This window comes from Drosophila rhopaloa, unplaced genomic scaffold (genome assembly GCF_018152115.1).
Source record: "Drosophila rhopaloa isolate 14029-0021.01 unplaced genomic scaffold, ASM1815211v1 contig_167, whole genome shotgun sequence".
Classification (NCBI taxonomy): Eukaryota; Metazoa; Arthropoda; class Insecta; order Diptera; family Drosophilidae; genus Drosophila; species Drosophila rhopaloa.
This window is the reverse complement of record NW_025335047.1, coordinates 1,085,733-1,112,621: the sequence shown is the minus strand read 5'-3', so window position 1 is coordinate 1,112,621 and position 26,889 is coordinate 1,085,733. Positions and strand designations below refer to the sequence as shown.

At 41.1% G+C, this 26,889-nt stretch overlaps 1 protein-coding gene across 2 annotated transcripts in view; it reads left to right on the top strand.

The window, feature by feature from the left end:
* The first annotated feature begins 16 nt into the window (after positions 1-16).
* The window catches only part of LOC108040726 (guanylate cyclase soluble subunit beta-1), a 48,475-nt gene continuing 21,602 nt past the window's right edge, over positions 17-26,889 (top strand). Inside the window, exons 1-15 of one of the 2 annotated variants that reach the window (XM_017118308.2) lie at positions 17-305; positions 3,173-3,274; positions 4,227-4,300; positions 18,599-18,699; positions 18,804-18,922; positions 19,714-19,863; positions 19,995-20,277; positions 20,834-21,055; positions 21,114-21,225; positions 21,559-21,724; positions 21,926-22,008; positions 22,579-22,749; positions 22,856-22,927; positions 23,228-23,393; positions 23,595-23,732. In XM_017118308.2, coding sequence (XP_016973797.2) covers positions 3,272-3,274; positions 4,227-4,300; positions 18,599-18,699; positions 18,804-18,922; positions 19,714-19,863; positions 19,995-20,277; positions 20,834-21,055; positions 21,114-21,225; positions 21,559-21,724; positions 21,926-22,008; positions 22,579-22,749; positions 22,856-22,927; positions 23,228-23,393; positions 23,595-23,732 — 1,860 coding nt within the window. In that variant the 5' untranslated portion in view covers positions 17-305; positions 3,173-3,271. Of the gene's footprint in view, positions 306-3,081; positions 3,275-4,226; positions 4,301-18,598; positions 18,700-18,803; positions 18,923-19,713; positions 19,864-19,994; positions 20,278-20,833; positions 21,056-21,113; positions 21,226-21,558; positions 21,725-21,925; positions 22,009-22,578; positions 22,750-22,855; positions 22,928-23,227; positions 23,394-23,594; positions 23,733-26,889 lie in introns of both variants that reach the window. The other variant, XM_017118306.2, reaches the window with a different exon arrangement.

Here is a 26,889-nt window from a genome sequence, read left to right as displayed (position 1 = left end):
GTCGTCGACGGCTGATTCAGGCGAGTTGTTCACTCCGGCGGACAGAGTGCGGCGGAAAAACCCTAGCGGACTGGGAAAACTCTTGGGGAAAAGTCGCGCGCGCGTTTCCCATTCCTTATCACAGCAAACAGCCAGTGAAAGTGGAAAGTTATCGCGAGAGTGAAAGCGAAACCCGGACTGAGACACGGGGCTAAAAAACGAAAAAACACAAAAAACGAAACAAACACAGAGATAAATCACAAGTTGCGAATAAACAAAAGCCAGGGGAATCGCCCAATAAAAAGAATCCCGCGCCTCAAACAAATGTAAATTATCCACCCGCACACACATGCTTTGTTTTTTGTGAGCCTCGTATGTGCCACACACACACACACACTGGCGCTCCACTTGGCCCTGGATATTAAAGCATACTTCTGAGCGCTCTAATTTATTTCGGTTTCCCGGGCAGATATTTCACGCTATCATTGTCCTCGCCGTTGTCCATAATTTATTTGGTGCTGCGACTCTCGTGCAAAAGTTGCCAAATAGAAATATTTGCCCCAATATGTCAAACTTTATTAGACATTTAGCTTTGCGTGCCCACGGCAATTTGCTGACAGTTGTTTTAGTTGGTCGGACGATAGTGAATGTCCATTATATTTGATAAATGCCCGGGCGGACACAGAGTTGAATGTACAATTGCTTTGCCACATTTTCCGCAAAGTTCCCTTTACCCAAAAGGCACACTGCAGAAAAAGAGCAGCAAATAATCAGTGAAAATATTTTCTCCAGTCTAAAATTACAAGTCAAAGAAGTCATAAAAAATGAACCGAAAGTAGTTAAAAATTGTATTTACTCTTCCAACAATTTCGCCTAGAAAATCGGCAAGTTCTATCGCCTTTTGAATATGTTTAATGTGTTTTTAAAAACCAATTCAATATTATTCTTTCACTGTATAAACTCAACTTTGTTGAGGACACGGCATCCACATCCTGCGGCCGTCCTGTGGCCATGTTGTGTGCACTGTGCCTCATTTTGTGCCCTGGCCTAATGGCAGGCTCATCATTAACTCAGTTATTGTCAGTTTAGCGCTAAATTGACAGGCAGAACGACAGGCCTCCGGGGGAAAGAAAAGGGGGACTTTTCAACTGGGCCGAGTAAATATCATTTTGTTTTTACTTTCGCATCGGCGTCATTTTGTCGCAATTATCAAATGGCGTGCTCGTCATCGCCAAATAGCAGAGACAAATGGCCCCATCGAAGGAACTTTGGCCCGCCGAAAACCTTTCCAAACAAATGGCAAAGCCCTCCGAATCGTATTTACACTCTTGTCTCTCGACGGGCACGAAAATAGCACAAGGACCTTCTGTTGACAGTTCCTTACCGATATCAAAATGCCAAATGTTGCACGTAATTAAAATTCGCTCAATTGGAAGGATGTCAGGTTCCCCGAGGTCATTCGCAAATAGGTATACCATAGCTGGCATCCTGATTAATATTCTCTATTTGGGTAATCGCAACCAGCAAACACATGGGGGTTGGAAAAGTCAAACAATGACACACATTTGGCCAAATAAACAACAGGCATGTACATACGAAATTTATGTTAATATGTCTTATGAAGAGCCGACTTAACGAGACTCCTAATGGGCTACAAAAATGTCTGCCAAGATGGACGAAAATCGATATTCTTCTCCACTCGCTGGCTGGCTTGTTTAAAGTATTTAAAGCATTGTCGGCTGGGCTGGCAGGTGGAAATCCCTTACGGCTCGACGAACGCTCTGTGCCCTTCCCTTTCGCCCCTGTAACTTATCATTGCCTTGCAGGCCAAGTTTTCTCTTTTCAATTGAAGGTAACTTTTCCGGCCAGGGCTGCCATTTTGTGCTCCACTCGTTTATGCCATTCCTGCCCCCAAAGGCGATTCCCTTTCCTAGGCGACTCCCAAACTCCCCAACTCCCGAACTCCGTGAAAACTCAACGTTCGCAATGCCTTAATTGCCTGCACTCGTCGTGGCGCATAAATTTCGAGTTTCGCTCGCACACACTCTTGGCCAAAAGTGTGTGTGTGTTACCTGTTTTTACCTGACTTTTGTGTAATTAACCAGCCGTATGCACCCTTTGTAGCCTGGTTTCTGAAAAGCCAACCTGTCGTTTCAGCTGATACGCTGTGTTTGTTCAGGGTCTATTCGCAGAATTTCTCAAAACGATTCAAAATAATAATATCCCAATTTTGACTTATTTTTTGATTTTTATAATTTTTTTCAAATGGATTTTAAATGCAGCTTTGGATTCTTGTGTGATAGTTTTTGATTAGATACAAAGTTTTAAAGAAAGTTTTTTACCATTTGATTTATTTATGTGTCGAGATGGCATTTTTATATATGTATATTATATATATTATTACACTTATACTTATATTATACTTAGCTTTAAGAAATATCCAATTAGTAAAGAATGTTACTGGTAACTAGGGGCGCTCATTTTCTAGGGCATTTAAGAATTCGGCTGAGCGATTTTCAAGCCACCATTTTCCTCGTTTAAATTGTGACCCAGTTGATGGCTGAGCTGCGGGTTGCTTGGGTGCTTTTCTATTGGTGTATCGGTGTGTTGTGCCTTTGGCTTCCGCACGTGTTGCATGTGGCATGCAACAAACAGCACGTATATACCGCACAAAAATGCAGATGAAATGGCCCCAGAAGTTGTTGCTGCCAAGTTTTGGGAAATGTTCGGGGCCACTTGGCCTGACTTTTCTTTTTCCGCTCATTTAAATTTTTGATTAACGTAGGCGTTTACGGCGTGCCTCAAAATTTCAGGCCGACAAACTAGAGTGTGAGGAATAATAAACTATGGCAAAAGCAAAGCCGATTTGGTATCGCATAAAATATTCATAAATGGCTGCGGTGTAATAATAACACTCCAACGCATTCGTATGCCGACACATTGCTCATATATATTTCCCATTCACCACATGCTCCGCTCATAATTTCACAGACCACAATGTTTACATTGTAATTTTCATTACACTTTTTGCGTTTATCATAGCAGTCATATCAATTGGGTAAACAAATATAATTTATTACATTTTCATTGTCGCACTCCCAGGGGAGCAGTGAAAAAATCCAGGCGGGACAGACAAATCGCGAAAATGAAATAAATTGCAATATCAATATTGCGTTCTGGTGTCCAATTTCAGTTGTGATATGCGTTTGAACATATTCGTTGTGAAAGTGAATTAAATACGCAAGCAGAGCGTTTCAATTAGGCGAAAATCGAAAACGAAAAGAGCAGCAAAATGGTAAGTTTAATTTTAATTTTAATTTTAAATTTTAAAATTTTTTTTTTTAATTCTAAATTGAAAATTTAATTAGTTTGGGAAGAAATAATGTGGAAATGTAAAGGAAAAAGGCTAGATGTTAAAGTGTAACATTTCAAGTTATCTAAATCAGGTTTTCTGATTTAATAAAGACACCTGCTTGACAAAGTCATCAAGTTGACATATGCATGGTAATGTTGATCTAATGATAGCGATTCCCACAGCATTCCGAAGCTCCTTATTTGCCATTCCACTTTGTTTATACCGCTGGGTGGCATTTGCAACTCCGTTCCCGTTTCGATGCCACAACATTTCAATGCACCCAGCAAAGGCAATAAACATCAAATATCGGTTAGATACATCTTCATCAGACAACCGAGCAGAAAAGCACAAAACGCAGGGAGCTAAAAAAAAACGAAAAGCAACAGACACAAACAAAAACAGAAACAGAAAAACACACTGGCGGCCCGAGGACGAAGCCTCATGTGTGGCCAACTAGACGTATGCGTAATGTATGTAAATATATTTCAAGTATTTTGCTTGTTTAGTATTACTTCCGGCGGAAGCGATTGATTGTGCTGCGTATCTGGATAGCAGAGGTATGTCTGCTGCTCCTCTTTCCTCCTTCGAGGGGTTTCATTTCGCACAACAAATCAAATTGATTGCTTTTCGGATACATTTAAAACGAAATGAAAATGCGCAATCGCTATTGATTTCGCATATTTCAAATTTATCGACTCGAATCAAAGCTTGTGTCCCATCTGGGAATGCAATTAAAATCAAAGAGCTTCCATTTTTACGATTCGCTAGAGTCCGAATCAGAAAGTGGATCGTTGGGACCAGATACAGACACTAGACTGAAAATATTGATGTTTGTTTAAGAGCAGCCATAAACATAAATACTAATCGGTTACTGTTTTCTCTTAAATCGCAGTATGGCTTCGTTAACTACGCTTTGGAGCTGCTGGTGCTGAAGCATTTTGGCGAGGAAATATGGGAGAAGATCAAGTAAGTAGCGGTCGAGTGCCAAGTCAACAGTTACACAAAACTCATTAGCAAACGCCAATTAAAAGGGGGTAATAAGAAACCACATCACTCTCTAGACTATTTCACTGCTCTATATGTTCTCGTATTACCCGAAATTTCATTCCAAGGTCGTGTGACTGCACAAACAGATTAACAGCCACGCACTTAATTAATAACTAAAATACATAAACCACCCCACATTTGTCTGCCACGTACCGCAATTAACTAATTATCCATTTTTCACATCGGACATGGACATTCACTCGATGGGCGTGGCCCCGCCCACACAAGCAGAGTGAGATATACATAAATTAATTGAGGCTGTTTGTTGTTGGCGGCGCATAAACAAGCAGGACACGCATCGCATTAATGCGTACACGGATTTCCCAGGCTCAGATATCCAGGAGGTCGAACCTACAAGTGCAGCTTAAATGTACACTCCTAGAATTTATTGGCAATTGAGATAACTACTCTAGAATTGTAATAACCGAATGACAATGTGCATATAAAAATAGAAGTTGAACTAATTTCTTTGAGGTGTAAACAGCCAGTTAAAATTGTAGTTGATTTTAAAGAAATTTAATTCAAGCCTTTTCAGCTACATATGGCATAATTTTTCTCTAAGTGCACAGTTAGCGGAAATCAACGCCCCGAAACGCGCCGTTTTTGTGTGGGTGAGTTTGTTTATGGGAGCGTTAGTGTGACTACTGGCTATATGGTATATACGATTCGCATTTATCTTAATTAAGTTATTGATATTGCTACATGGCTGCTCCTGTGTGTGTTTTAGTTTGCTGCTAAGACCGAAGTCATAGACTAACGGAGTAGTCCCCTTCTAATTGGCCGTGATTTATGATTTTGGATTGCTGAACCGCAAGTCACTTGCCATTTGTATTGGCCACGTTTACAGATTGCTAATGAATTGAGGCAGTCAAGGGGCGAATCGCATCGGGTGTCGGCAGCCTGGCCAGACAACCCTTTAATTATGGCCAAGAAAAAACAAACGAAACATTGCGAACTTTTCTCATTAGAAGGGTCTGCTGTAAAGGAAAAGGTAACAATGGCAACGTTCGTAGCACACTGGCAGCATAAAATTAGCTTTGATGTCAGAAGACGCCGTAAAAATTAAAAAAAAAATCAATACATCTAATTTTGTATTATAAATCAGCTTCTTTAAAAAAAAAGAAAAAATCTTTTCGATTTAAATACATTGACCTAAATTAATGCCTACAAATTGTTTTGTTAAACGATACCACACTTACAATTGGTTTTGGTTTAAATTTAACACTGCACAATTTATGTTATTCAATTGGAGCATCAAATTACAAATTACTTTTACAGATTAAAGGTATTTCAGCAAATAATAATCTGTATTTGTTTCGAAGCTTTGGGCTGATTTATCGCACAATTAATAATAATAGCAATAATTATCAATATCGCAATAATAGAAAATAAATCACTCTTCAGTATGAACATAGTTCATAAATTTAATCACTCTTCAGTATGAACATAGTTCATAAATTTAATATTTAAAAGTTTAATATAAAAGTGTCTTGTAAAACGCGTTGGTTATAATCTAAAGATCATACGTAGTGGTTAACCTTTAATCACTTTGATTAAGTTTTAGAGATTGCTGAAGACTTTTTATTCTTGAAAGCATTTTTTTTCAAATATATATTGGCGTTATCTTGTAAATTTTTCTTGGTGCACTGTTGGTCCTTCAATTTAAATGGCTGTCAATGGGGTCGGCATTGACATGACTTTAATTACATTGCAGTTAGTTGGCAGCCACAGTCGTAGTCGCAGTCGTAGTCCTATTTGTAGTCGCAGTGCCTTGGGCAATCGCTGCAGCGAGAATCAAACTCATTATCCGGCACTTGAGGCGCCAAGACAAAGACGGGGTCTCGAGTCCCATGCCTAGTGTCCTCAGTCCCTTGTCCTCTGTCCCATGCCCTGTGGCCTCAGCCCGGGGCCACAGTCCTCCATCCCCAGTACCCAGTTCTCATTCCTCAGATGGGCCACATCGTTTGTCGTCGTCCTCGCACTTGAAGGCATTGTCAAAGCGATCATTAAAGCGAGGAAAAAGAAAAGAAAAGCCGAGGCCACAAAGGGACGAGGGGTCCTGGGAAATGCGTAGGGGGGCTTGTCTGGTTTTCACCGCCTCGTGGCATTGGCATTGGCATTTGCCTTGATTGACACCCAGCTGACCGCATTGATAGATAGTTGGTAGTCGGTCTACCTCTTTGTCTGTCCATCGCTGATTGCTTTTAAAGCCTGCTTCAGGACCTTAAAGCAGACTCCTTTTGCTTCTCGTGTTTGCGCTCACTTAATCAGAATCAGTGCGTTAAGTGCTTTATGCTACTTGGTCGGGGCGCATAATTGCAGCACATCAATCTGCAAATGAGTCTCATTAATTTGCCTAAACAAGATGCCTGATGGGAAGGCGGCGGGAAGGAGCAAACTTCGAGTTTAAAGCAAAGATGAAACCGAGTAGATAGCCCGAGCTTCACGTTAACCGAGTTTTCCGCAGCAAATGTGTTTTCCTTTCCAAAATACCTCATTTTTATTACGACATTTTATGAAAGTTAACTCCTACCCTGTTAATTAGTACTAAATTCCAGTCTCGTTTTTAAGGCTATCAATCTTGATCAATAACTGAATTCAGGCTTTGATCTTAAAAGCGAATTTAATAACTCTAAATTAATGTACGACATAGTAGATTATTTTGATGGGAAACATGATTATCGTTGCATTTTTTGGAGTGGTCAGAGTGTCAGTCGTTCAACTAACACACTCACAGCGTTATTGTTATTTTCCCTGCCTCAGCTTTTCATCTGCTGTTGTTGCGAATGTCCCTGTTATTGTTATCCTGCTGGCGATGTGCGTGTTTGTGGCACTTTAGACAAAAATCGATTTGCCTATAAAATGCTTTACAGCAACGACCACAATGCGGCCACGGGCGGCAGTCGAGGTTTGAGCAGCTCGGCTTGTGCTGGAATTGGATTTGCCCTTTGTGCGAGTGTGTCAATATGTCAGTCAACTCAATACACACTATATGGTAGTATGGCTATGTGGTTCGAGGTGTCATATGAGCCGCAGCTGCTGGTCAGTCGTCGATTCTCACTAATGGCTTCCAATAGCTCATCCTTTTCTTTTCCCCGATTTAATGCGTGTCCATTGATATCACTAATTTAGTTGAGTGTCGAGTGCTTTTGGCAGCGTGAAATCATATTCCAAACACATGCTGCAAGGTAAACTCAAAGGCAAGGGTTTGGTTATAAGGATATGGGGATAGAAAAGTTTCCGAGCACGTCAACGCCGACTTGTCATATTAAATGTAAATTTGTTAGACTTTTCGAGGCGAGCACGTGCCATTGCCGTTTACCAAATATTTTTGCGACTTATTAGCTTCGCAGGGGAAAAGGAGTTTTAGGAGGGCCTCGACAAATACTGAAAATCCATCAATCTTCATTGCGCTTGACTGGAATTTCCATCAGTTCTTGGGACTGGGGCGGTAAAAAAGCAATCAGCCAGCATTTTGTCAAGCATCCTGCTAAGGACACTCATTTGATTGCAGGCATTTTCGAATCCTTGGCCATTAAAAGCGCATTTGTACACTTTTACCGACATATCTGTGCAAAAGTATTTATATACGGCCTTGATACGCGTTCAGCTCATTTTTTGGTTACTCCGGGGCCATTAGTCGCCCACACACTCAACCAATGACCTGACTTTTTTGGCCATGTTTTTTTTTTAGATATTCATAGGAACATTCGCACACACACACACGCCCGGAGCATTATGTCTTTTTTCCTGTTGTTTGCCACACTCACATCACATCATCACATTGCTTAACACACACCCCTCCAGCCCACGAAAATCGATCGCATTTTCATGGCAGACATTATGGAAATTCGAGTCGATGCTCGAGAGTGTGTATCTGGGGGAGGGAAAATGGCATTTTTGAGGCTTGTAACGAGTTGAGAGCCCCCGTGCTAATGCGTCAAAAAATGTGCGTTGCCTGGCCAAAAAAGTTTTGAGCCAAACTCAAACTCCGAAACTTTTTAGCTGACAGCTGGCAACATTTGGAGAACGCAAACTGTGCCGCAGGCAGCGTCAAAAACTCAAACAAACATAGGCAAACACAACGGGAGCACCTGTTCACTAGTGCTGCCGGCATCTACATGAATTCAACAACAGAAAAGATTAGTTAAAAAGTACGAAGAAGAAAAGAAAGTCAATGATGAATGTGACAAAAAAGTAAGACAATATTTATTTCTAAAAATTTGTATTTATTTTTTTTTCAATCCCAATAAAATTATTTTTCCGGGTAAGCAACAAAATAACAGCACTGCTGGAAACCCTTTAAACGCCAGGTTAAGTTTCTTCTCAACGTTCTGCATTTACAATATTTTCATATTGCTGCTCCAACTGTGGCGCCATTTTGTCAACTGTTTTTCAGCACAGTGCAAATATTGTTACGCTTTATTGACTCCCGTGATGCGGGCAAGCTGCTCCACGTCAGCTGCAGCCACGCCCCCTTCGATGAGGAGCATCCTGTTCCGCCCCTGGCCAGGACATTTGACACGTTTTCGCACTTATCGCTGAGATTACTTTTTGCTTTGATTGCATTTCTTTGGCTCAACGACGCGACTCCTTCGCTTCATTTATTGTCTGTTTGATTGCTTCATATTTTTGCCCAAAACCTGAATACCCACTACAATCCCCCCGGTTTATTGTTGAAAGTTTTCCGTTGGCGTTTTATGTGCTCCTCCTTTATCGCTTTATGAGTTATGCGTCGCGTGCGTGCGGCCCAAAGTTGGCGGCGTTGCGCATACGCAATGTTGGACCTGTCCCTCAAATTCGATGGTGCTCGAGCATTATCGCCCATAAATGGCTTGTCAATAGGGCCAGTGAACTGGCCAAGTGTCCCTTCTCGTGCTTAAGTCAAATGGTGTGCAATAATCTAAATAAAATGGAGCCCAAGGAGGCTAATTATAGTCAAGACAACGAAGCAGTCACTTGATTACGATTATGACAAGCCATTAAGCAGACAAAGGCAGCGCAAATAGCCATTATTAACCGAGTTATTGTGCGGATATCCAGGAGGAGTGCGACGGCGGCAATAGATATCAGAAAACGCCAAGTTTGTAACACGAAACGTTGAATTCGAAAATTTAATAATTAACTAAAAGGATAACCTTTTTGGGTTCAAAGTAAACATGAAACATTGGCATTCAAACTTGTAGTAATATGATATATTGGATTAGGAAAAAATGGACAACGTAATATATTTAATTAGTCAATCTAAAACATCTATTACTTGTTGAAGAAAGTAGTCATTTTAGTTTCGAAAATTAAGCCTCAAAATACAAATTAAATAATGATGAAATGAGCATTTTTGTTTAATTTTGCTTACATCTGGTCCTTTGCACATTTTTAAACCATTTTGGATAGCAGTGAAATCTGTTTTATTCCAACAGTCCCCAATGAAAAGTTCAACTACAGGGTAAAGGCAAATATTTGTTTTCCAACCGCCCTCACTTGTGCACACAGCTTTGGTAATTTCAGGGCCTTTAGCCTCTTGTTTCAACCGAATCTCCCTTATTGGTCTTCCAGGCCTTAAATTGCCTCCAGTTCACTTGACGGCCTCGGCTAATTACATATTCCATGGATATCGCATAAAACTAAACACCACCGAAAATTCCATTAATTTGTAATAATAATTCCATGATACAGTAGTCATTAATTATGCAAACCGGTTGCTGGCTGAACCCATACTGCTGACTATTTTTAATTAACTGTGGCAGTCGAAAATATGTTTGGCCGCCAACTGGGCGCATACGCAATGTCTAGTTAGTAATGCTCCGGCTGCATGGACTCCAAAGGATAATTAAATAAAACGCTAACCCGCAGATGGAGTGAGTGGGCACGTATTTCGCGCATAAATGCATCTCTGAAATTTGTATTTATTGCATTCTGCGAATGGCGACACGCTCCATGGTTTTGCTCGTGTGAGAGGTCCTTTGGGACAGAGGGCAGGACACGTCGCTTAAAAGCAATTTATTTTCCCCATATGCGAGGGTCAGCTGCCGGCACAAGCTCTTTCCCACCATGCATTTTTCACACAGACCGTGCGTGTGTTTTTTTAATAAAACTAAAAACCGCACAGGACTCTCCCCGAGCGCATTTGTAACATTTTGAAATTGCATTTGGGCTGCTTCCCGAGTGAAATGTCCATATTGAAATCATGTCCTCGGATGGCAGCAGAAATTTATCATTTGTCGCTGTTGCTTCCGGTCGAGATTTGCCCATGTCGATGACGCTGAAAGGCACTGCCTCCCGCTCATTTGCATTCTGCAGCCAAACAAGACATGTCTCGGGGCAACTGGAACTGCATCAGCAGAAACATCATCCCCTAAGCCGGAAGTGTTGCCATGTGCCTGCTCCGTAAATTTGCGCCATTTTGTTGGCCTTGCCTGGTTTCAGCTTTTGAGTGGAGCTCTGCCCGTCGGCCATCATTAGGACCGAAAGCGAAGGGCTGAGCCACCAGAGCGCATTTTCTGCATAGAATTGGTTCCGGATAGGCGGCCATTGCAAATTGTGTTAGGATGAGAACTGGCAAGTGCTGGTGGAAAAGTAAATCGAATTTCCCATTCGATTCGATTGGAGTCCCATTTTTCAGACGTGGTCGAGAGCATGTTATCATGTAGTTAACTTTACACTTGGAGACAAGTTAAGTGTAAGTTTACCATATTATTGTTATAAAATCAATTTTTATGGTTTTTTATCAAAACCCTGGGAAATAATGGTCACATGTTGGAATGTCATACATCATTGAATTCGTTATAAAATTTTCGATCGAGTGGCATTCACAGCTCAAATTTTTAATTTTGGTCGATTTCTCGCAAAAATAGATGATGTAACCCCTTATAAAAAATGCCAAAATCCGGAGGATCCGGAAAAATCTACTTTTATTGGGGTTTTTTGATCAAAACCATGGGAAATAATGGTCACACGATGAAATGTCATACCTCGTTGAATTCGTTATAAAATTTCCGATCGATTTTTTTGGTCCATTTTTCGCCAAAAATGAAAAATGGCAAAATCGGAGGAACCCGAAAAATCAATTTTTACTTCGGTTTTTTGATCCAAACCATGGGAAATAATGGTCGCACGATGGAATGTCATACCTCGTTAAATTCGTTATAAAATTTCCAATCGATGGGCATTCACAGCTAAAAAATTTCATTTTGGTCCATTTTTCGCCAAAAAAGATGAACTAACCCCTTATGAAAAATTGCAAAATCCCGAGGATCCGGAAAAGTCAACTTTTATTTCAGTTTTTTGATCAAAACCATGGGAAATAATGGTCACACGATAAAATGGCATACCTCGTTGAATTCGTTATAAAATTTCCAATCGAATGGCATTCACAGCTAAAATATGTCATTTTGGTCGATTTTTCGCAAAAATAGATGATGTAACCCCTTATAAAAAATGACAAAATCGGTAAAAAAAATTTTTTTTTCCAAATTCACCTGGAATCGATAGTTTAGGTCATCAGTTGCAAAAAGCAGTCATTCCTTTTGCTAATCGTACTTTTTTAGCTCAAAATCGCTGAAGAAATAGTGCATAAACCTCGACAAAAACTATACTTTTTGGTTTTTTGATCAACAACCTGGGCAATAATGTTCAATTGTTGGAATGCCCTCGTTATAAAACTTTCAATCGATTAGCATTCACAGAGTATGTAATTAAAGCTTTTCAAAGCTTGTATTTATAATCTTTTTAAAAATCTCGCATTACATAAATATGCCGGCACCCTTTTGCCCTTCTGCATGCGAGTTAAGTCATTTAAAGCCAACGCTTAACAGCCATGCGTTTAAGCGGGAAGCAGAACGGCATGCAATATCGTTAATTTCCCGGTAATTCCGCCTTAGGGCAGCTTTAAAAACTAATTGTGTTAAGGGCTCGCAGGCGGCTTAATTTTTTTGCCTCCCCTCTAAAACCACACCAAAATCGGAAAACCAGGCGCAGTGGGGCGTTGTTCGACCGACCGCAAATTCCCCAGTGGGAGATGGGCTCGATGGGATTGTCCAGCATTTATCAGGGCGCTTCTTTGGTGGCATCGACAGTTGCTAATGATGTCCTAATTTCGAGATGCCACAGTGCATGCGTAGATAAAAAATAAATGTCCTGGGGGACTGGCGAGATCGAGTCAATCGATGGCGGGAAGTAATAAATGACCAGGCAAAAGACAAAAAAAGACACGAATTCGTGGGCGGTTCGGTCTTGCATATGGACAGTTATTAATGGGCCCGGCCAAAAGAGCGATTCATCCATTTTGCTGACCGTCTTGGTCGCTTCTTTTCCTTTTATTTGGTCCTTTGTCACTAGGTGTGCGACACACACTTGAGGCTGCATTAAAGGTTAATCATTCGCCCCATGGCCGCCGTCGCAGCTTAACGACAGTAAAAATGCTAATCCCCAGCAAAATCGACTTGACGAAGCCAATGGCAATGGCCGTGACAATGAGGAGGGCGATGATGAGCCTGCGCCCTTCATCATCAACAACGTACATCACGTCTGCATGTGAATTGCTTGGCAGCGGTTTAACGCTAATCGCATACAAATACACACGATACAGCAGACAAGACAAGACCACCCAGAAGGTCTGAAAGTGGGAGTAGGTGGGTGGATCTTCCGGTACCAGTAAAACTAGGGAATTGGCTTCCACAGCCTTCCTCCTGATTTGAATAACACGCCTCAGGGATTACCACAAGCACACACTGGTCTAGGCATACAAAAAAAACATAACCGAAGTGGGTCATCAAGTTGGTGTATTTGCAAGAAAAAGGTTCTATCTATGGTCTAATAGCAGGGCACTTAGAAATGCCGACTTGATATTTTTAACATTTTAAAATGGGTTTTAATAGGTTGAAATGAAATCGATAAGTTTGTTTATTTTTTATTTATTGCTCTGCAGGTATATTATCAAAAAACAACAAAGAATTATACTTAATTTTTAATTTAACTTGATTATAGGAGCTTAAAGGTTTTTAAATTTTAAGTTACTTGTCTCAAAATAAGTATAGCATTTATATTATTTCATCCTGCAATGCACGAAATCCAATATTTTCCCAAATAGCGAATAGTGAAATGCCCTGACGACAACTGAAATTTGTTTCTCCATGCAAATAAAGCCAGTTAAGTTACTTATTTGCACATGCAGTCGCCAGTTCAATCGTTTGGGTTTGTCCCCAGTGCAACCGCCGTAATTTCGATGTTAATTTCCCGCCTCTAGCATTCGATTAAAGCAACGCCCTGGCTAATTCGACTTGACCCTGGCCCAACTTGGCCGCATCCTCCATGTGGCACAATAAAGCATGTGACTCACTTGAGTTATGTGCCACATTAACTTGCCGAGTCTTAAGTGGCTTTTAACCTTATTCCGTTTCCGTTTCTGTGCTGCTCTACTGTGGCTCTTGTTCTTTTTCCTTTTTCTTGGGGGTCGTTGCAGCTACTTGGCCAATTTCAAATGCAAGTTCGCTTGTCTAGAGCTGACTGTGGCATACTCTATTCCACTGAGTGCAGGCATTTAGCTGGCATCATTAAACCAAGTAAGGCACATTATGCCGGGAATCCCTTCTCACCTCGGAACGAGGTCGAACAGGATGAGTTCCTGCGACTTCTCTCCATTTGCTCTTTAGCTAAGTGCCTGCCAAGAAAATGCACTAATGTCGGCTAGTTTAAGTTCGTACATGCCAAATGTGTGTGTAAAGCATTTTAGTGGGCGCAATATGTACACACATGTGTACAGTTGAGGTAAAAATAATCGCTCTTATACTTACCGACTTAAAAAGATTAAGTTACTCAACTCAAACATTCTTCATTATAAAATTAAATTGACATTCTTCAATAATTTAAAGTTAATAAAGGAACTAACTTGTGAGCTAAAGAAGTATCTATAATTTTAGGCCGTTTATTAGTATATTAAATACAATTGAACAAATCCTTAAAATTTGAAACTATTTCTTTTAATACATATTTATAATATTTCTTAAAGACCTTTCCAATTTATGTTGCCTCTGCTGTCTTTTGGTTGCATGTGCATCCCACATGCTCGTAAACTTTTGTGGTGCATGCCAGAAACAGCTGCGGGCTGATTTGTTAGGTCGAAGATGGAGGAATGGCGAACCACAATTAAATGCCAGCTCATCTCGTAACGAACTCATTAAGGATTTCCCATCCGACCGCAAGAAAAGTCAGACTCTGACTCGAATTAGCTGATTGATTATGGATTTTATACACTTTGCGGCTTGTCCGGAGGCCCACTCCCTCGACATCTAAGCCAACTTAAAGTTTCAGCTGCCAAAAGTCAACAAGTAGTTCATAATAAAGCGATTTAATGCCCGGCCATAAAAAGCGAGAGTCATGTGGAAACTTGCGGGGATGAGACGGGAAAATTCGAGGGCGAGGAAAACGAGAGTTAGAGAGCGTGTCAGTGGCGCGTAAATTCCACGGGTTGAGCATTCCGGCCGGGGATTTTCATCCCTATCCACACAAAACGTGGCTCTGCGATTGGCATATTAAATAATAATATTTACACGCGAGAGCTACCAAAACCAAAGCAGTGGCCTGCAAGGGGATATGTACACAGCATATATACACAGTGTATATACACTTTCGATTCTGAAAAGGCAAAGCGCGTGAAACTTAAACCAACAATCGCGAAGGAAAACAAAAACACTTGGGCGTTGGCCTAAGCTACTTAGGCGCGAAATGTTTTCATATTTCTTAGGCGTCTTTTTGGCCGTTTGGCAGATTAAGCCACTTAGTTTTGGCTGCCTGTCGTTGTCACTGAGTAAACAATATTTAAATAAGTTTGGAGGGGCGGGGCTGGCCAGCGGAAATTGAATTTGTAATGAAAGCGACGACAGAGGATGCTACTAAGCGTCGCCTTGCATTTGGCGGGCCAACGGCGCGTATACGCAATAACACGAAGAAGGAAGGAAACAAGAAACCATAAATTGCCTGCGTGTGAGCGTAATTAATTTTTACAGCTCGCATTAATTGACGCTTATGCTGCCGCAAATGTGCTAAATTTAATGGCAAACTTTTTACTGTGTGTGTGCCAGGGGAATTAATGACAAATTGCATTAGGAGCAAGGAAAAAAAAAACGTGCCCAAATCCAATGGACACATTTTGCTTTCTTCGCTTTCTTCGCTTTCTCCACGCACATTAACTTTTTCAATTAAGTTGTCGATCAAAAGGCGAAACCAACGAAATACAGACAGACAGCCAACACACACAGGCTGACGACAAGACACGCACATTTAAATCAATAAAAATCAATCATACGCAGTGTTGGCGGCAGGTAAGCTGGGCCAAAACGTGCAGCATAATTTAATTTACGGCGCAAAATGTTGCCTTGCTGGCACAATAAAAATGATAGACATTTTGCCGGTGGTGTGGACTTTATGAAATTAAATCGGGAACAGATAGGAGCATTAAAATCCCGCCTGCAGATGATGCTTAAAGCTTCTCACCTCAGCTGAGCAATTAAGTGAAACCAGAATAATTTAATAAGCTGGCTGCAATCTTCACTTCCACTTCACTGGCCATTTAAGCGACTTTAAGGTCTGTAGTCGTAAAATTTATGTATGCACTTGCCATAAATCTTGGTTTAATTTCGTGCTACCCTCAACCGCACACAATATATTTCATAGAATAATAAATGGCAAGGCGAAAATCAATTTCCATTTTGGTGTGTAATATGCAGGAATTTCCTTCGGCCTTCTTGGCTGCCAAAACTCTTTTGGGCTTCCTGTTTCCCATTCAATGTCCGCTGGCAGTTTAGGAAATTAAAATCAGCTTTTACAATAAAGTAAGTGCATGTGGGCATGTGAGAAGCTGCTATATTAAATGCTTGCTGATGCAACAACTCAATCCCGTTGGAGGTGCAAATATTTCTCACATTTCAGCGACAGCTGCTGACACATTCTGCAATCCAACAGCATTTCGCATTTGAAATGAGCAATAATGAAATACCGCACTACGCCTTCGCTCACCTGCGTTGCCACGCCCACTTTGCCTCGACAAATCAGAAGTTTACGTAGGGAAAATGGAAAAACTTTCGCACGTACAGAATCTACTTTTCTATTACTTTTTTCTCTCTTATTTCACCCCCCACCCACACGATTTTCATGTTCAATTCTGCAACGTTGGCGTTTTTCCCGCTTTACCCCGACTTTCTCTGGGTTACTTTCACTATGCCGGCACGTTGTATTCAATTTGTTTTGGTAACAGCTTGGCGCAAGTTCTATTAAATAATAAAGTCGATTTGCACGATGTTCACAAAGGAAAGTGGCAGAGAGCCACCGAAGGCTTTTCTTTTTCGCTATTATTGTTATTCAATGCAAATCGCAGCCGAGTTTCTGCAAGGAATATAAATTACTAACGCCCAAATCCTGTTAACTTTTGAGAGGTATTTAAAGGATTTCAGTGATGAAAATAGACTTAACAAATCAGTACTTAGCTTAAAAGAAACGCTTAAAAGATAGTAACAATCAGGAGTTAATATTTAGGAAGTATACACATGTGCTGCCAAACTGGCAAAAGTGCAAGTTGTTTTTAAGTTACTGCTCAAGTGGAAAATTTTTCAATTTACGAAAACATTTATTCGCGAAACATCTGAAACATAAACAAAATTAAAGAAAGAGAAATGCCTTAGTCCTAGATATATTTCGTATAAAACGAGGACGGAAGCTAACTTCGGCAAGCCGAAGTTTTAATACCCTTGCAGACTTAGCCGCAATTGCTAAAATTGAAAAAGTAGCGAAAAGAATAACAAATGTGTAAAATAATAAGCCCGAAGTCTTCTTAATAAAAAACATCAAATTTTGACCGATTTCACCCTATTGTTCCTATGGGAGCTATAGGATATACACGTCCGATCAGCACGAGCTTTTACCTTGATGAAGGAATGCCTAAAAAAATACGATTTGAAAAAATTTATGGTAATAGCTTTTACACTGCGCGAAATATGCTGAAAAACATCAAATTTGGACCGATTTTACCCTATTGTTCCTATGGGAGCTATAGGATATAGACGTCCGATCGGCACGCGCTTTTACCCTGATCAAGGTATGCATAAAAAAATAAGATTTGGAAAGATTTATGTCAATAGCTTTTAAACTGCGCGAAATATCCTAAAAATCATTAAATTTTAACCGATTTTACCCTATTGTTCCTATGGGAGCTATAGGATATAGACGTCCGATCGCCACGCGCTTTTACCCTGATCAAGGTATGCATAAAAAAATACGATTTGTAAAGATTAATGTCAATAGCTTTTACACTGCGCGAAATATCATAAATTCTTGCAAGATATATCCAATTGTTCCTATGGGAGCTATAGGATATAGACGTCCGATCGGGGCGATTTTCAAACTTGATCTGCGTACATATGTTTTAGGACGATTGTGAAAGTTTCAGATCGCTAGCTTTTAAACTGAGCTCGCAAACGGTATTGAAACAGACGGACAGACGGACAGACGGACAGACGGACAGACGGACAGACGGACAGACGGACAGACGGACAGACGGACATGGCTATATCGACTCCCCTATTGATCCTGATCAAGAATATATATACTTTATGGGGTCGGAAACGTCTCCTTCACTGCGTTACAAACTTCTGACCAAAATTATAATACCCTCTGCAAGGGTATAAAAATCCAGGGTTTTACTAAAATAAATAAGGCGATTCTAAACTTTATTAATGTTATAAAACGTTAAATAAAATATCATTTTTTATTGCAACTTTTTTCCATAGTATACAAACAGTCCTACTTTTATATTTAATTTCTACAAAACCCTAAGAGAACACAAAGAGTGACGCATTTTACATTTCTTCCCTTGAAAAAGGAAAGCTGTAAACCTCGCCACATTTTTTGGCTGACCGAAAATTCTCATTTGAAGGGCTTTATTTTGTCTTCATTGCTTAATTAAAAACATAAATATGAAAGGGCATATAAAGTGACCGCCATATGGGCAGTAGCCCCGCCAAAAAATACACAAAAACACACAGAATGGAGGAATGCCAGCCACTCACTCATAAATTCACGAGCACAGAAGCAATTTAATTAAAATTAATGTATTTGCCACTCTCCTTTTCCTTTTGTGGGGAAAACCCTTCTCTGTCATTTCATATTTGCGGTTTCGCCTGACTCGATTTTGATGGCTGCTTATTTTTGGCTCGGCCTGGAACCCAGGAAAAAGGCCATGGTCAGCATGGAGGGGCAGTTTCTGGTGCGACAAATTTACGACGATGAGATAACATACAATCTAATTGGAGCAGCTGTCGAGATACTCAGTAAGTAGTTGGCTGATGCCGCTTTCTGGTTTTTCATTGTATTTAACCATATGTGGGCCATAAAGGACCAGCTCGTTAATGTCTGTCTCCCTTTATCCTTGAAGATATTCCCGCAGATGACATCCTGGAGCTTTTTGGCAAGACCTTCTTCGAGTTCTGCCAGGACTCGGGCTACGACAAGATCCTCCAAGTGCTGGGAGCCACGCCACGGGATTTCCTTCAGGTATTGGGATATTTACGCAGTATATCCCGCAGTTAACTTAATTGAAGGCCATTTCACACCCATCTCCCATGCATCTGCGGCACAATTGCATTGGCCAATCGACTTTCAAGTCATTTTTCATGCTGCTCCCTTGGCAGTTTCCCAGTCTCAGTCATCGAGTTCGACATTCGCCATCATTGATAAGCATTAAGTATTTTGCTTGAGCGCACACATCGCCCACTCAAACCGTAACCCATTTCCCTCGACGCCTTTTGTTGCACTCACATTCGATTTATTTTCAATTTTCCACATTTTTCACCGCAAATGCTCCTCGAATCCTTTGTCATAATGAAAAATGAAATTGAATTTTTTCGTCTGCGCCACCGCAACATGAACAACAACAATGCCACACAGTGAACAAATGCGAACAAAAATATTGGTCATTTATTCAGACCAAATTCCTTGGCTAGCATGATGTTTCGCAAATAGTACAAAGATATTTTTAACATATTTATCGCATCAATTGCTCTATGCTGACATTTAAAGCTTTTCAGTTGAGTTTATATATATTTATTTGCCGAATTTAAGGATGCTTATTATAATGATGCAAGGCCAGAGCTTATCCTTTTTTAACTGATATGTTAACAACTTCATAAATATTTTTAATAAATGTAAATTATTATTATTATCATATAGTTTATTGTCTTATCTTTTCAAAAAGATATACAATTTTTCCTTTTGATAAATTAGTAATTTAAATTAGTATAATATATTCAATTCGTGGCTTTCCTTTCTCTCTGTGTAACCATCAGAATCTCGATGCCCTGCACGACCACCTGGGCACCCTGTACCCTGGAATGCGGGCCCCCTCCTTCCGCTGCACGGAGAAGGATGGCGAGCTGCTCCTCCATTACTACTCGGAGCGGCCGGGCCTCGAGCACATCGTCATCGGCATCGTCAAGGTGAGGCGCTTTATATGTATTATATATGGACAGGGCCATTCCCGATGCCCTTCCCATTCCCATTCCCGCTGCCCAGTCGGCGACCCATTGACGCCTCCGCTCCGGCTATATCTTATATCTTTCGCCCACAGGCCGTTGCATCCAAGCTGCATGGCGTCGAGGTGGAAATCGACATTGTCAAGCGCAAGGGAGAGCCCATCGACGAGGCCGAAAAGGAGCGGGCCATCGCCCGGGAAAATCAGCAGTTGCAGGACGAGGCGACGGCGACGACGACGGGATCGGCAACGGTAGTCCTGGCTCCTTCGACGGATGCCGAGCGAAACAATAATCACAATGGCAGCAGCAATAATGGAGTGGCCAACAACGCCAACGTCAATAACAACAACGATGGCCAACAGATTGCCAGCGAGACAGGTAACTGAAGTCCACATAAAAGCAAAATAAATAATAAAAATAGTCGCAACGATTAACATATTGCGGAATTCACAGACCTGGAATGACAATAAATGTAAATTGTATTGACTGCCCGTGCTTTTTATTTATTCATTTATTTGTGAAACCTACGAGAATAATAATGAAAAAACTTTGTGACATTCTCTGATTTTAATACAATTTGACGGCTGAGTTTGGCTTTTAGTATTGACAGCAAAATAGAAATTCAGCTAGAATCATTTTTTGTTATCTATAAAGTAATTATTATTGATCCAATTAAGTTGCAAAAAAGTGGCAGTGCTCTTATACGGAAATGCATTTTTGCGACCCACTAGATTAATTGAATTATAGAGCTCACAGTTTTTAGATCTGTGAAAAAATAGTTTTTTGATGAGTCTTTATCTCTAGCTTTGATTCTCTTTCAATTTGTGTTTAGGTATTTGATTTATACTTTTATAATAATTTAAACCCTTTAAAATATCTTGAATTGTCAACTTACATTTATTATTTTAATTGTTTTATATATATTTATTTTCAGAGCCCGCCATAGCACTAAACACGTGTCCCATTGCCCAGGATAGTTTCGACTGCGATGGGGATAAGGAGCAGAAGTGCCTGCGGCTGCTGAAGAACAAGAGTGACGACATCGAGCGATATGACCACGTGCAATTCCTGATACGAGAGATCAATGTGGCGGCCAAGTCACAGGATGATGCCAAAAAGGACGAGGTGCCCGATGACATGGAATTCCTCTGCGAAGGTGAGTGCGTTACTTAGTCTGTTTGCCTGGCTAATCTGCATTTGTCCTCCTCATTTAGCACCCCTCATATCGCCCTCCACATTCTGCAAGGTGTTCCCTTTCCACCTGATGTTCGATAGGCAAATGAAAATCGTTCAGGCCGGCAAGGCTGTGTCTCGAGTAATTCCCAGGTGAGTCCTTGCTGCCATTTGCTTATGACCCATTGTTTGCGATTAGTGGCCATTAGGACTGAGGCTACTCGGATTTGCTTCTCCCCCTTCTTCAATTCGTGCACAAAAAGAAATAATCATTATAGTTCAAATTATAACTGATTTACGAGATAGTCGTACATATTTTATGTGTTTTTTGTACCTAATTATTAAGGCAGCCAAATTGAAGAACACGCGTTTCACTATTGAAGGCAAACAATTGGGTTTATTTTTGCCAACTCATATTTATTTCATCTTGTAAATCCATTCTCGGCTATTTTAAAATCAAAATGCTTTTTTCTCTGTCCCCCGCAGAGTCGCCGAGGAGAACTGTTCCCTGATAGAGGTGGTGGAGGCCATCCGGCCGCACCTGCAGCTCAACTTCGAGAACATCCTGTCCCACATAAACACCATCTATGTCCTGCAGACTCGACAGGGGGCCATGAGCAGCCGGCACGAGCAGCGATTCCTGAGACTGAAGGTGAGCATGGGCCAATAAGCCATCAAAGTGTCTGGGACGGTTATGAAAATCCTGGATCCAAATGGCCCCTTACGCACAGCCGCCCCTGTGTATTAAACTTAATGCCTGGCCTGCCACAGAGTGCGGCATAAAAACCAATTTTATTGCAACGGCTTACCCCTCGCCCCCAAAAATAATCTTTTCTTCTTTTGTGCTCCACAGGGTCAAATGATGTACATTCCGGAAACGGATCGGATCCTGTTTCAATGCTACCCCAGTGTCATGAATCTCGACGATCTGACCAAGTAAGTATGAATTCTTGGTGATTCTGAGAGGGAGTCTTTATAAATCACTTCTGGAATTGGTTAAATATTTTTCGTTAAAGAGCGAAATTAGCTCACTATTTAACTTAAGATATTAATATGGCTTTTACGCGTTGCCAAAAATTTCAATTGCTTTTATTCCCGGAAAAACATTGTTAGATTTACCCACCAAACATTTCCTTCTTAAATGTTTCGAAGGCATCATAAAAATCTTGCTCATGTGTCCTTTGCTGATTTAATTTTTTGAGTATGCCCATATTAAAGACATTAGCTCTTAAATGTGGGTATTAGGGAATAACCTAAAGGTTTTATACACGCAGTCAAATTGTAACAAATGCGCCTTCAGCCGGCTAAATTTATGGGAGACATTAAAAATGTTTTCCGAGCCCCAACTCCTTTCTTGTCCTGTATTTCACTTCACACTGCTTCTATTTCCTGCCAGGCGATTTCAAAAAGTCTTAAGTAAAACAAAATGCGTGTCATTTTTCCATTTTACACCCACGTGCCCCATCTCTGAACTCACCGGAACGTGGAATGTGTCCTGTTTTGCAGGAAGGGACTCTACATCTCGGATGTGCCGCTGCACGACGCTGCCAGGGATTTGGTCCTGCTCTCCGAGAAATTCGAGGCGGAGTACAAGCTCACCAAGAACCTGGAAATGCTCACCGACAAGCTGCAGCAAACCTTCCGCGATCTGGAGAGCGAGAAGCAGAAGACCGACAGGTAAATGACAAATGACAGGGCCGACTCCTTAATGGCGCGCCATTCTCTCAGGCGCGAAATTGAAATTACTTTTCCATGTTTCTGCATTCTTTCTGCTGCTGAACAGGCTGCTCTATTCGGTGCTGCCAAAGTCGGTGGCCAATGAGTTACGACACCAGCGTCCAGTGCCGCCGAAACGGTAAGAAAAAGTCAATTTCCTTTATCCTTTTGGGAAATGCACAGAAGAAAATGATTCAGAGACTTGAAAAATAAAAATAAGCCATAGAAGTTAGAGGCTCACATTTCAAATAATTAAAATGAATATGTGTTATTTGTTATTTAACCAGTTGGGACTTTCATTTTCGATTGTAACTGCAACTTCGGTTACTCCGATTTTTTCTCTGTGCACCACCATCTCCACTTGCTGGAAAATGCAAACAATTTGCCATATTTGTTCCCGTTTATTTATGGGAACACACTTCCTCTCCCGTTTCGACAGCTATGACTCCGTGACGCTGATGTTTTCCGGCATCGTGGGCTTTGGCCAGTACTGTGCGGCCAACACGGATCCCGATGGGGCCATGAAAATCGTGAAAATGCTGAACGAGCTCTATACAGTCTTCGACGCGCTCACCGACTCCAAGCGAAACCTGAACGTGTACAAGGTGGGTCCAAGTTCAAATGCAAGTGCCACGAGCTGATGGCCACTTAATTACACTTTTTACCTGGCCACAAAAACGCTGCAATTCCGTTCCTCTTTCGGGTCAGCTCTCAATTTGGCCAATCGCTTACACACACATACATACACACACACAGACACACACACACAGACCTTAAAGGACTCATTGGCATGTCTGTGCTTTCAGGTGGAAACGGTTGGGGATAAGTACATGGCCGTTTCCGGGCTGCCCGACCACTGCGAGGATCATGCCAAGTGCATGGCACGGGTGGCCCTGGATATGATGGACATGGCCAAGAACGTCAAAATGGGCTCCAATCCAGTGGTGAGTGTGTAAAATATTAATATATACTTTCAAGCTTCTGGTATTAAATTGTCAATGGATAAATGAGAAATTAGCTTTAAAAGTAAGAAAGTTTGCGTTGCAAGCTTTTAACTGCAATTACTATACCCTCAGCAAGATGAGTTACATTTGCATTAACAGATTTAAAGAAGAGTTAAGAAACTCATCGAACGAAGCATGGAAAGGTATAATATTTTAAAATTAGATTTTATAAAGCGAATTTACAAAGATTTGAAACGCGTAGTCTGCAAAAAAAACTATGTTTTCTGAGGCTGAGGTTACCTCTAGGAGTTTAGGACAAAAGGAAAACTCGCTAAGTTTCCCCGCAATTGTATTTAAATCCAGGTCTCGCTCCTCGTCACATTTAGCATATTTTGGCATCTTTTCTTTGTGGCACATTTTATGCAGAGTTTGCCGAGCAACAGAAATGCATTCACAACTAACAACTTATGCTCAAGTTTCTCAAGTGCCCGCGGGTGGGTGAAAAATGTGGGGTTTTTCCGTCACTCTAATTGTCCGCATTGAAAGCAGTTGAAAATTGTCTGGCTCGTGATTTTGTTTGTTAGTGTGAGCTGGCAAGTTTTGAGCATGTTCGCGCAATTTGTTGCTGAATGCGCCATTCGCAATTCGCCATTTGCCATTTGCCATTTTGTGCAACAGCAACTCAATGGCGCATAAATTTCAATGTCCATATCCCCAACCCCCAACCCCCAACCCTCAATCCCCATCGCCAGATCTCTTAACCCTCTACTGCCCCGGATTGAGTGGCAAGTGCACGTAAAATATTAACAACTCGTGGCAGCAGGGCAAGTGCGAAAAAAGTTCATTTAACAAAGTTTCGCTGCGAAAGGCGAGGGCGCAAAGTTTCGGATAGAAAACTGCGAAAATTGCTAAAATTAATTCAAAATTGATGACACACAATGTCAAAGGACGCAGCATGGACCATGGTGCATGGTACATGGTCTCGGATCCTTGCCAGTGGCCACTTGACCGTCAACTGTCACCAGAGACGTTGAAACTTGGCCGAGGATGAGTACGAGGCCTCCTGCCTGCTGTCCCTATCTCTTTTTTTTGGCTTAAACACTTTTGGTTTGAGTGCTCGGGCTTAAAATACACTGCACACATGCAGGGCCACATGGCGATGGCAATGGGGAAAGAGGGGGCGGAAGAGGTAGTGGTGGATCCACAGGACGAAGCGAGGACGAGGACGAGGATGAGGATAAGAACGAGGATGAGGACGAGGATGGGGATGGGGATGAAGATGCGGATGCCCCACTTGATGGCATCCTTCACAATTACAGCATTGTACGTGTGGACAATGCTTGTGGCTTGTCAGTCACTTTTTGCACATGTCTTGACATCTGTGTGTATATTAGGGTAACTCGGCTTGAGGGGTTTAAAAAACCAAATTTAAAAAAAGAAATAGAAAAAATTAAAATATTGTAATATAAATGTTTAAGATAGAGACAAGTAAAAGTACTGTTCTAACTTTTAACTTATAAACTTTTTGTGTTAATTTGACTTATCAATTTTAAAGTAATAATTATAGTAATGGGCATAAGTTAATGGAGGACCTTATTACTATCCACCAACTATAAATATAATTATTGGTACACCCTACCCAAGATATGTCCCTGCAGTTGTGTGCGTGTGGCAAAACTACCCACACAATCGGAGAACTTGTGCTTGGGCTCGTGTCACTTGGCTTTATTGTCATAGTTGTTGTTTTTCTGTTGCTAAAATTCCATTACCTTATCGCCTTGCCAAAGGATGTGCTCCGAAGAAGCTCTTCTTCTGGTCCTGGGATCATCCATCTGTTCCGTCCACCATAAGCTCCTTCTATTCTCTGCTCTCCATTTCCATCTGGCCTCGCCGCAACTGCAGTCAAGTTTTTGTGGCTGTGAGTATTTCATATTTGACTGATTGCTTTTGGTAATGCGGGGGGGAAACCCCCTATTCGTGCGGGCCAAAAGCAGAGGGGAATCCGAGAATCGAGTCAACGTTTGATGGATCGCTCGAAATGCAATTAACAAACGCCACGGGCGAGGGATAGCAAAAACTGGGACACGACATCGGAGCCTGTTGCACTGCCCTTTCTACAGGACTCTCCCCCCAAACCCACGTACAAAATCCCCTCGCCGCCACTGGCGTCATTTTGCGCTTCATTAAATCCTGATAAAAAGCAGCAGCAGCTAGTCATCCCACCCCTCGCCACCCCCTCCGTTTATGAAGCCAATTATACCGATGTTTTTCTTCATGCAAAAACTTTGCTCAGCTCCCCCTTTCCCGCTTTCCCGCTTTTACTGCCAGTTTTTCTCAACTCTTTGTTGGCTACTTCCTGTGCTTGCAGTCCATAAATATTGATTCGGCTTTTAGCAAAAACTTTCTGCAGTTACTGTGTGTTTTATACACCCAAGGGCGAAGCGAGGAGAAATCATTCTCTTAACTGCCATGCATCTTGGCTTGTGTTTAAAAATAAACCAGCAATTTTCCAGAAACTAGATCTGAACTAGAATGGATATTATTTTATGGCCCAGAGCATTTTCTCGAAAGATGTTGAAGTACTTAATTGGAGAGAAATTGATAGAGGAAACGTAACAGACTGAGAAATTTGACTGTGAATGTCTTTGGTTTTTGCCAAAAGAATTTCTGAAGTTTTAAAGCTTTAAAAAAATTGTATTAGGTTACTATTAGGCTTTTAAAAATGGTAAATTAATTTATTTTTGCTCTTTTAAACTGAACAGCATTACATAGACAAAAACTAGCATAAAATTCCGAGATACTACACATTTCAGATATACTATATACTATCCAAGCAAAACGCCTCCAGACTGCTGAAAAGTTTATCCAATTTCTTCATTACTTAATCAGAGGAAAGCTGAGTGATTGACTTGTGTTTGAAGCTCACTGCTGAGTGAATCATTCAGCAGCATTGCCGTGCACTGATTTGATTTGATTAAGTTTTGCAAAATTCTTTCTGCGTTCGACTTTGTGCACTTTTGGTCTTCGGAAGTTTTGGTATTTTTCGCTTATCGCAGTCCGTCGCCTTGGCAATTAGTTTTATGCAATGTTTTTCTGGTAATTACAACTTTCGTCCTTCGTTTTTATCTCTGAACTGTTGGCACTTTACCCATTTACA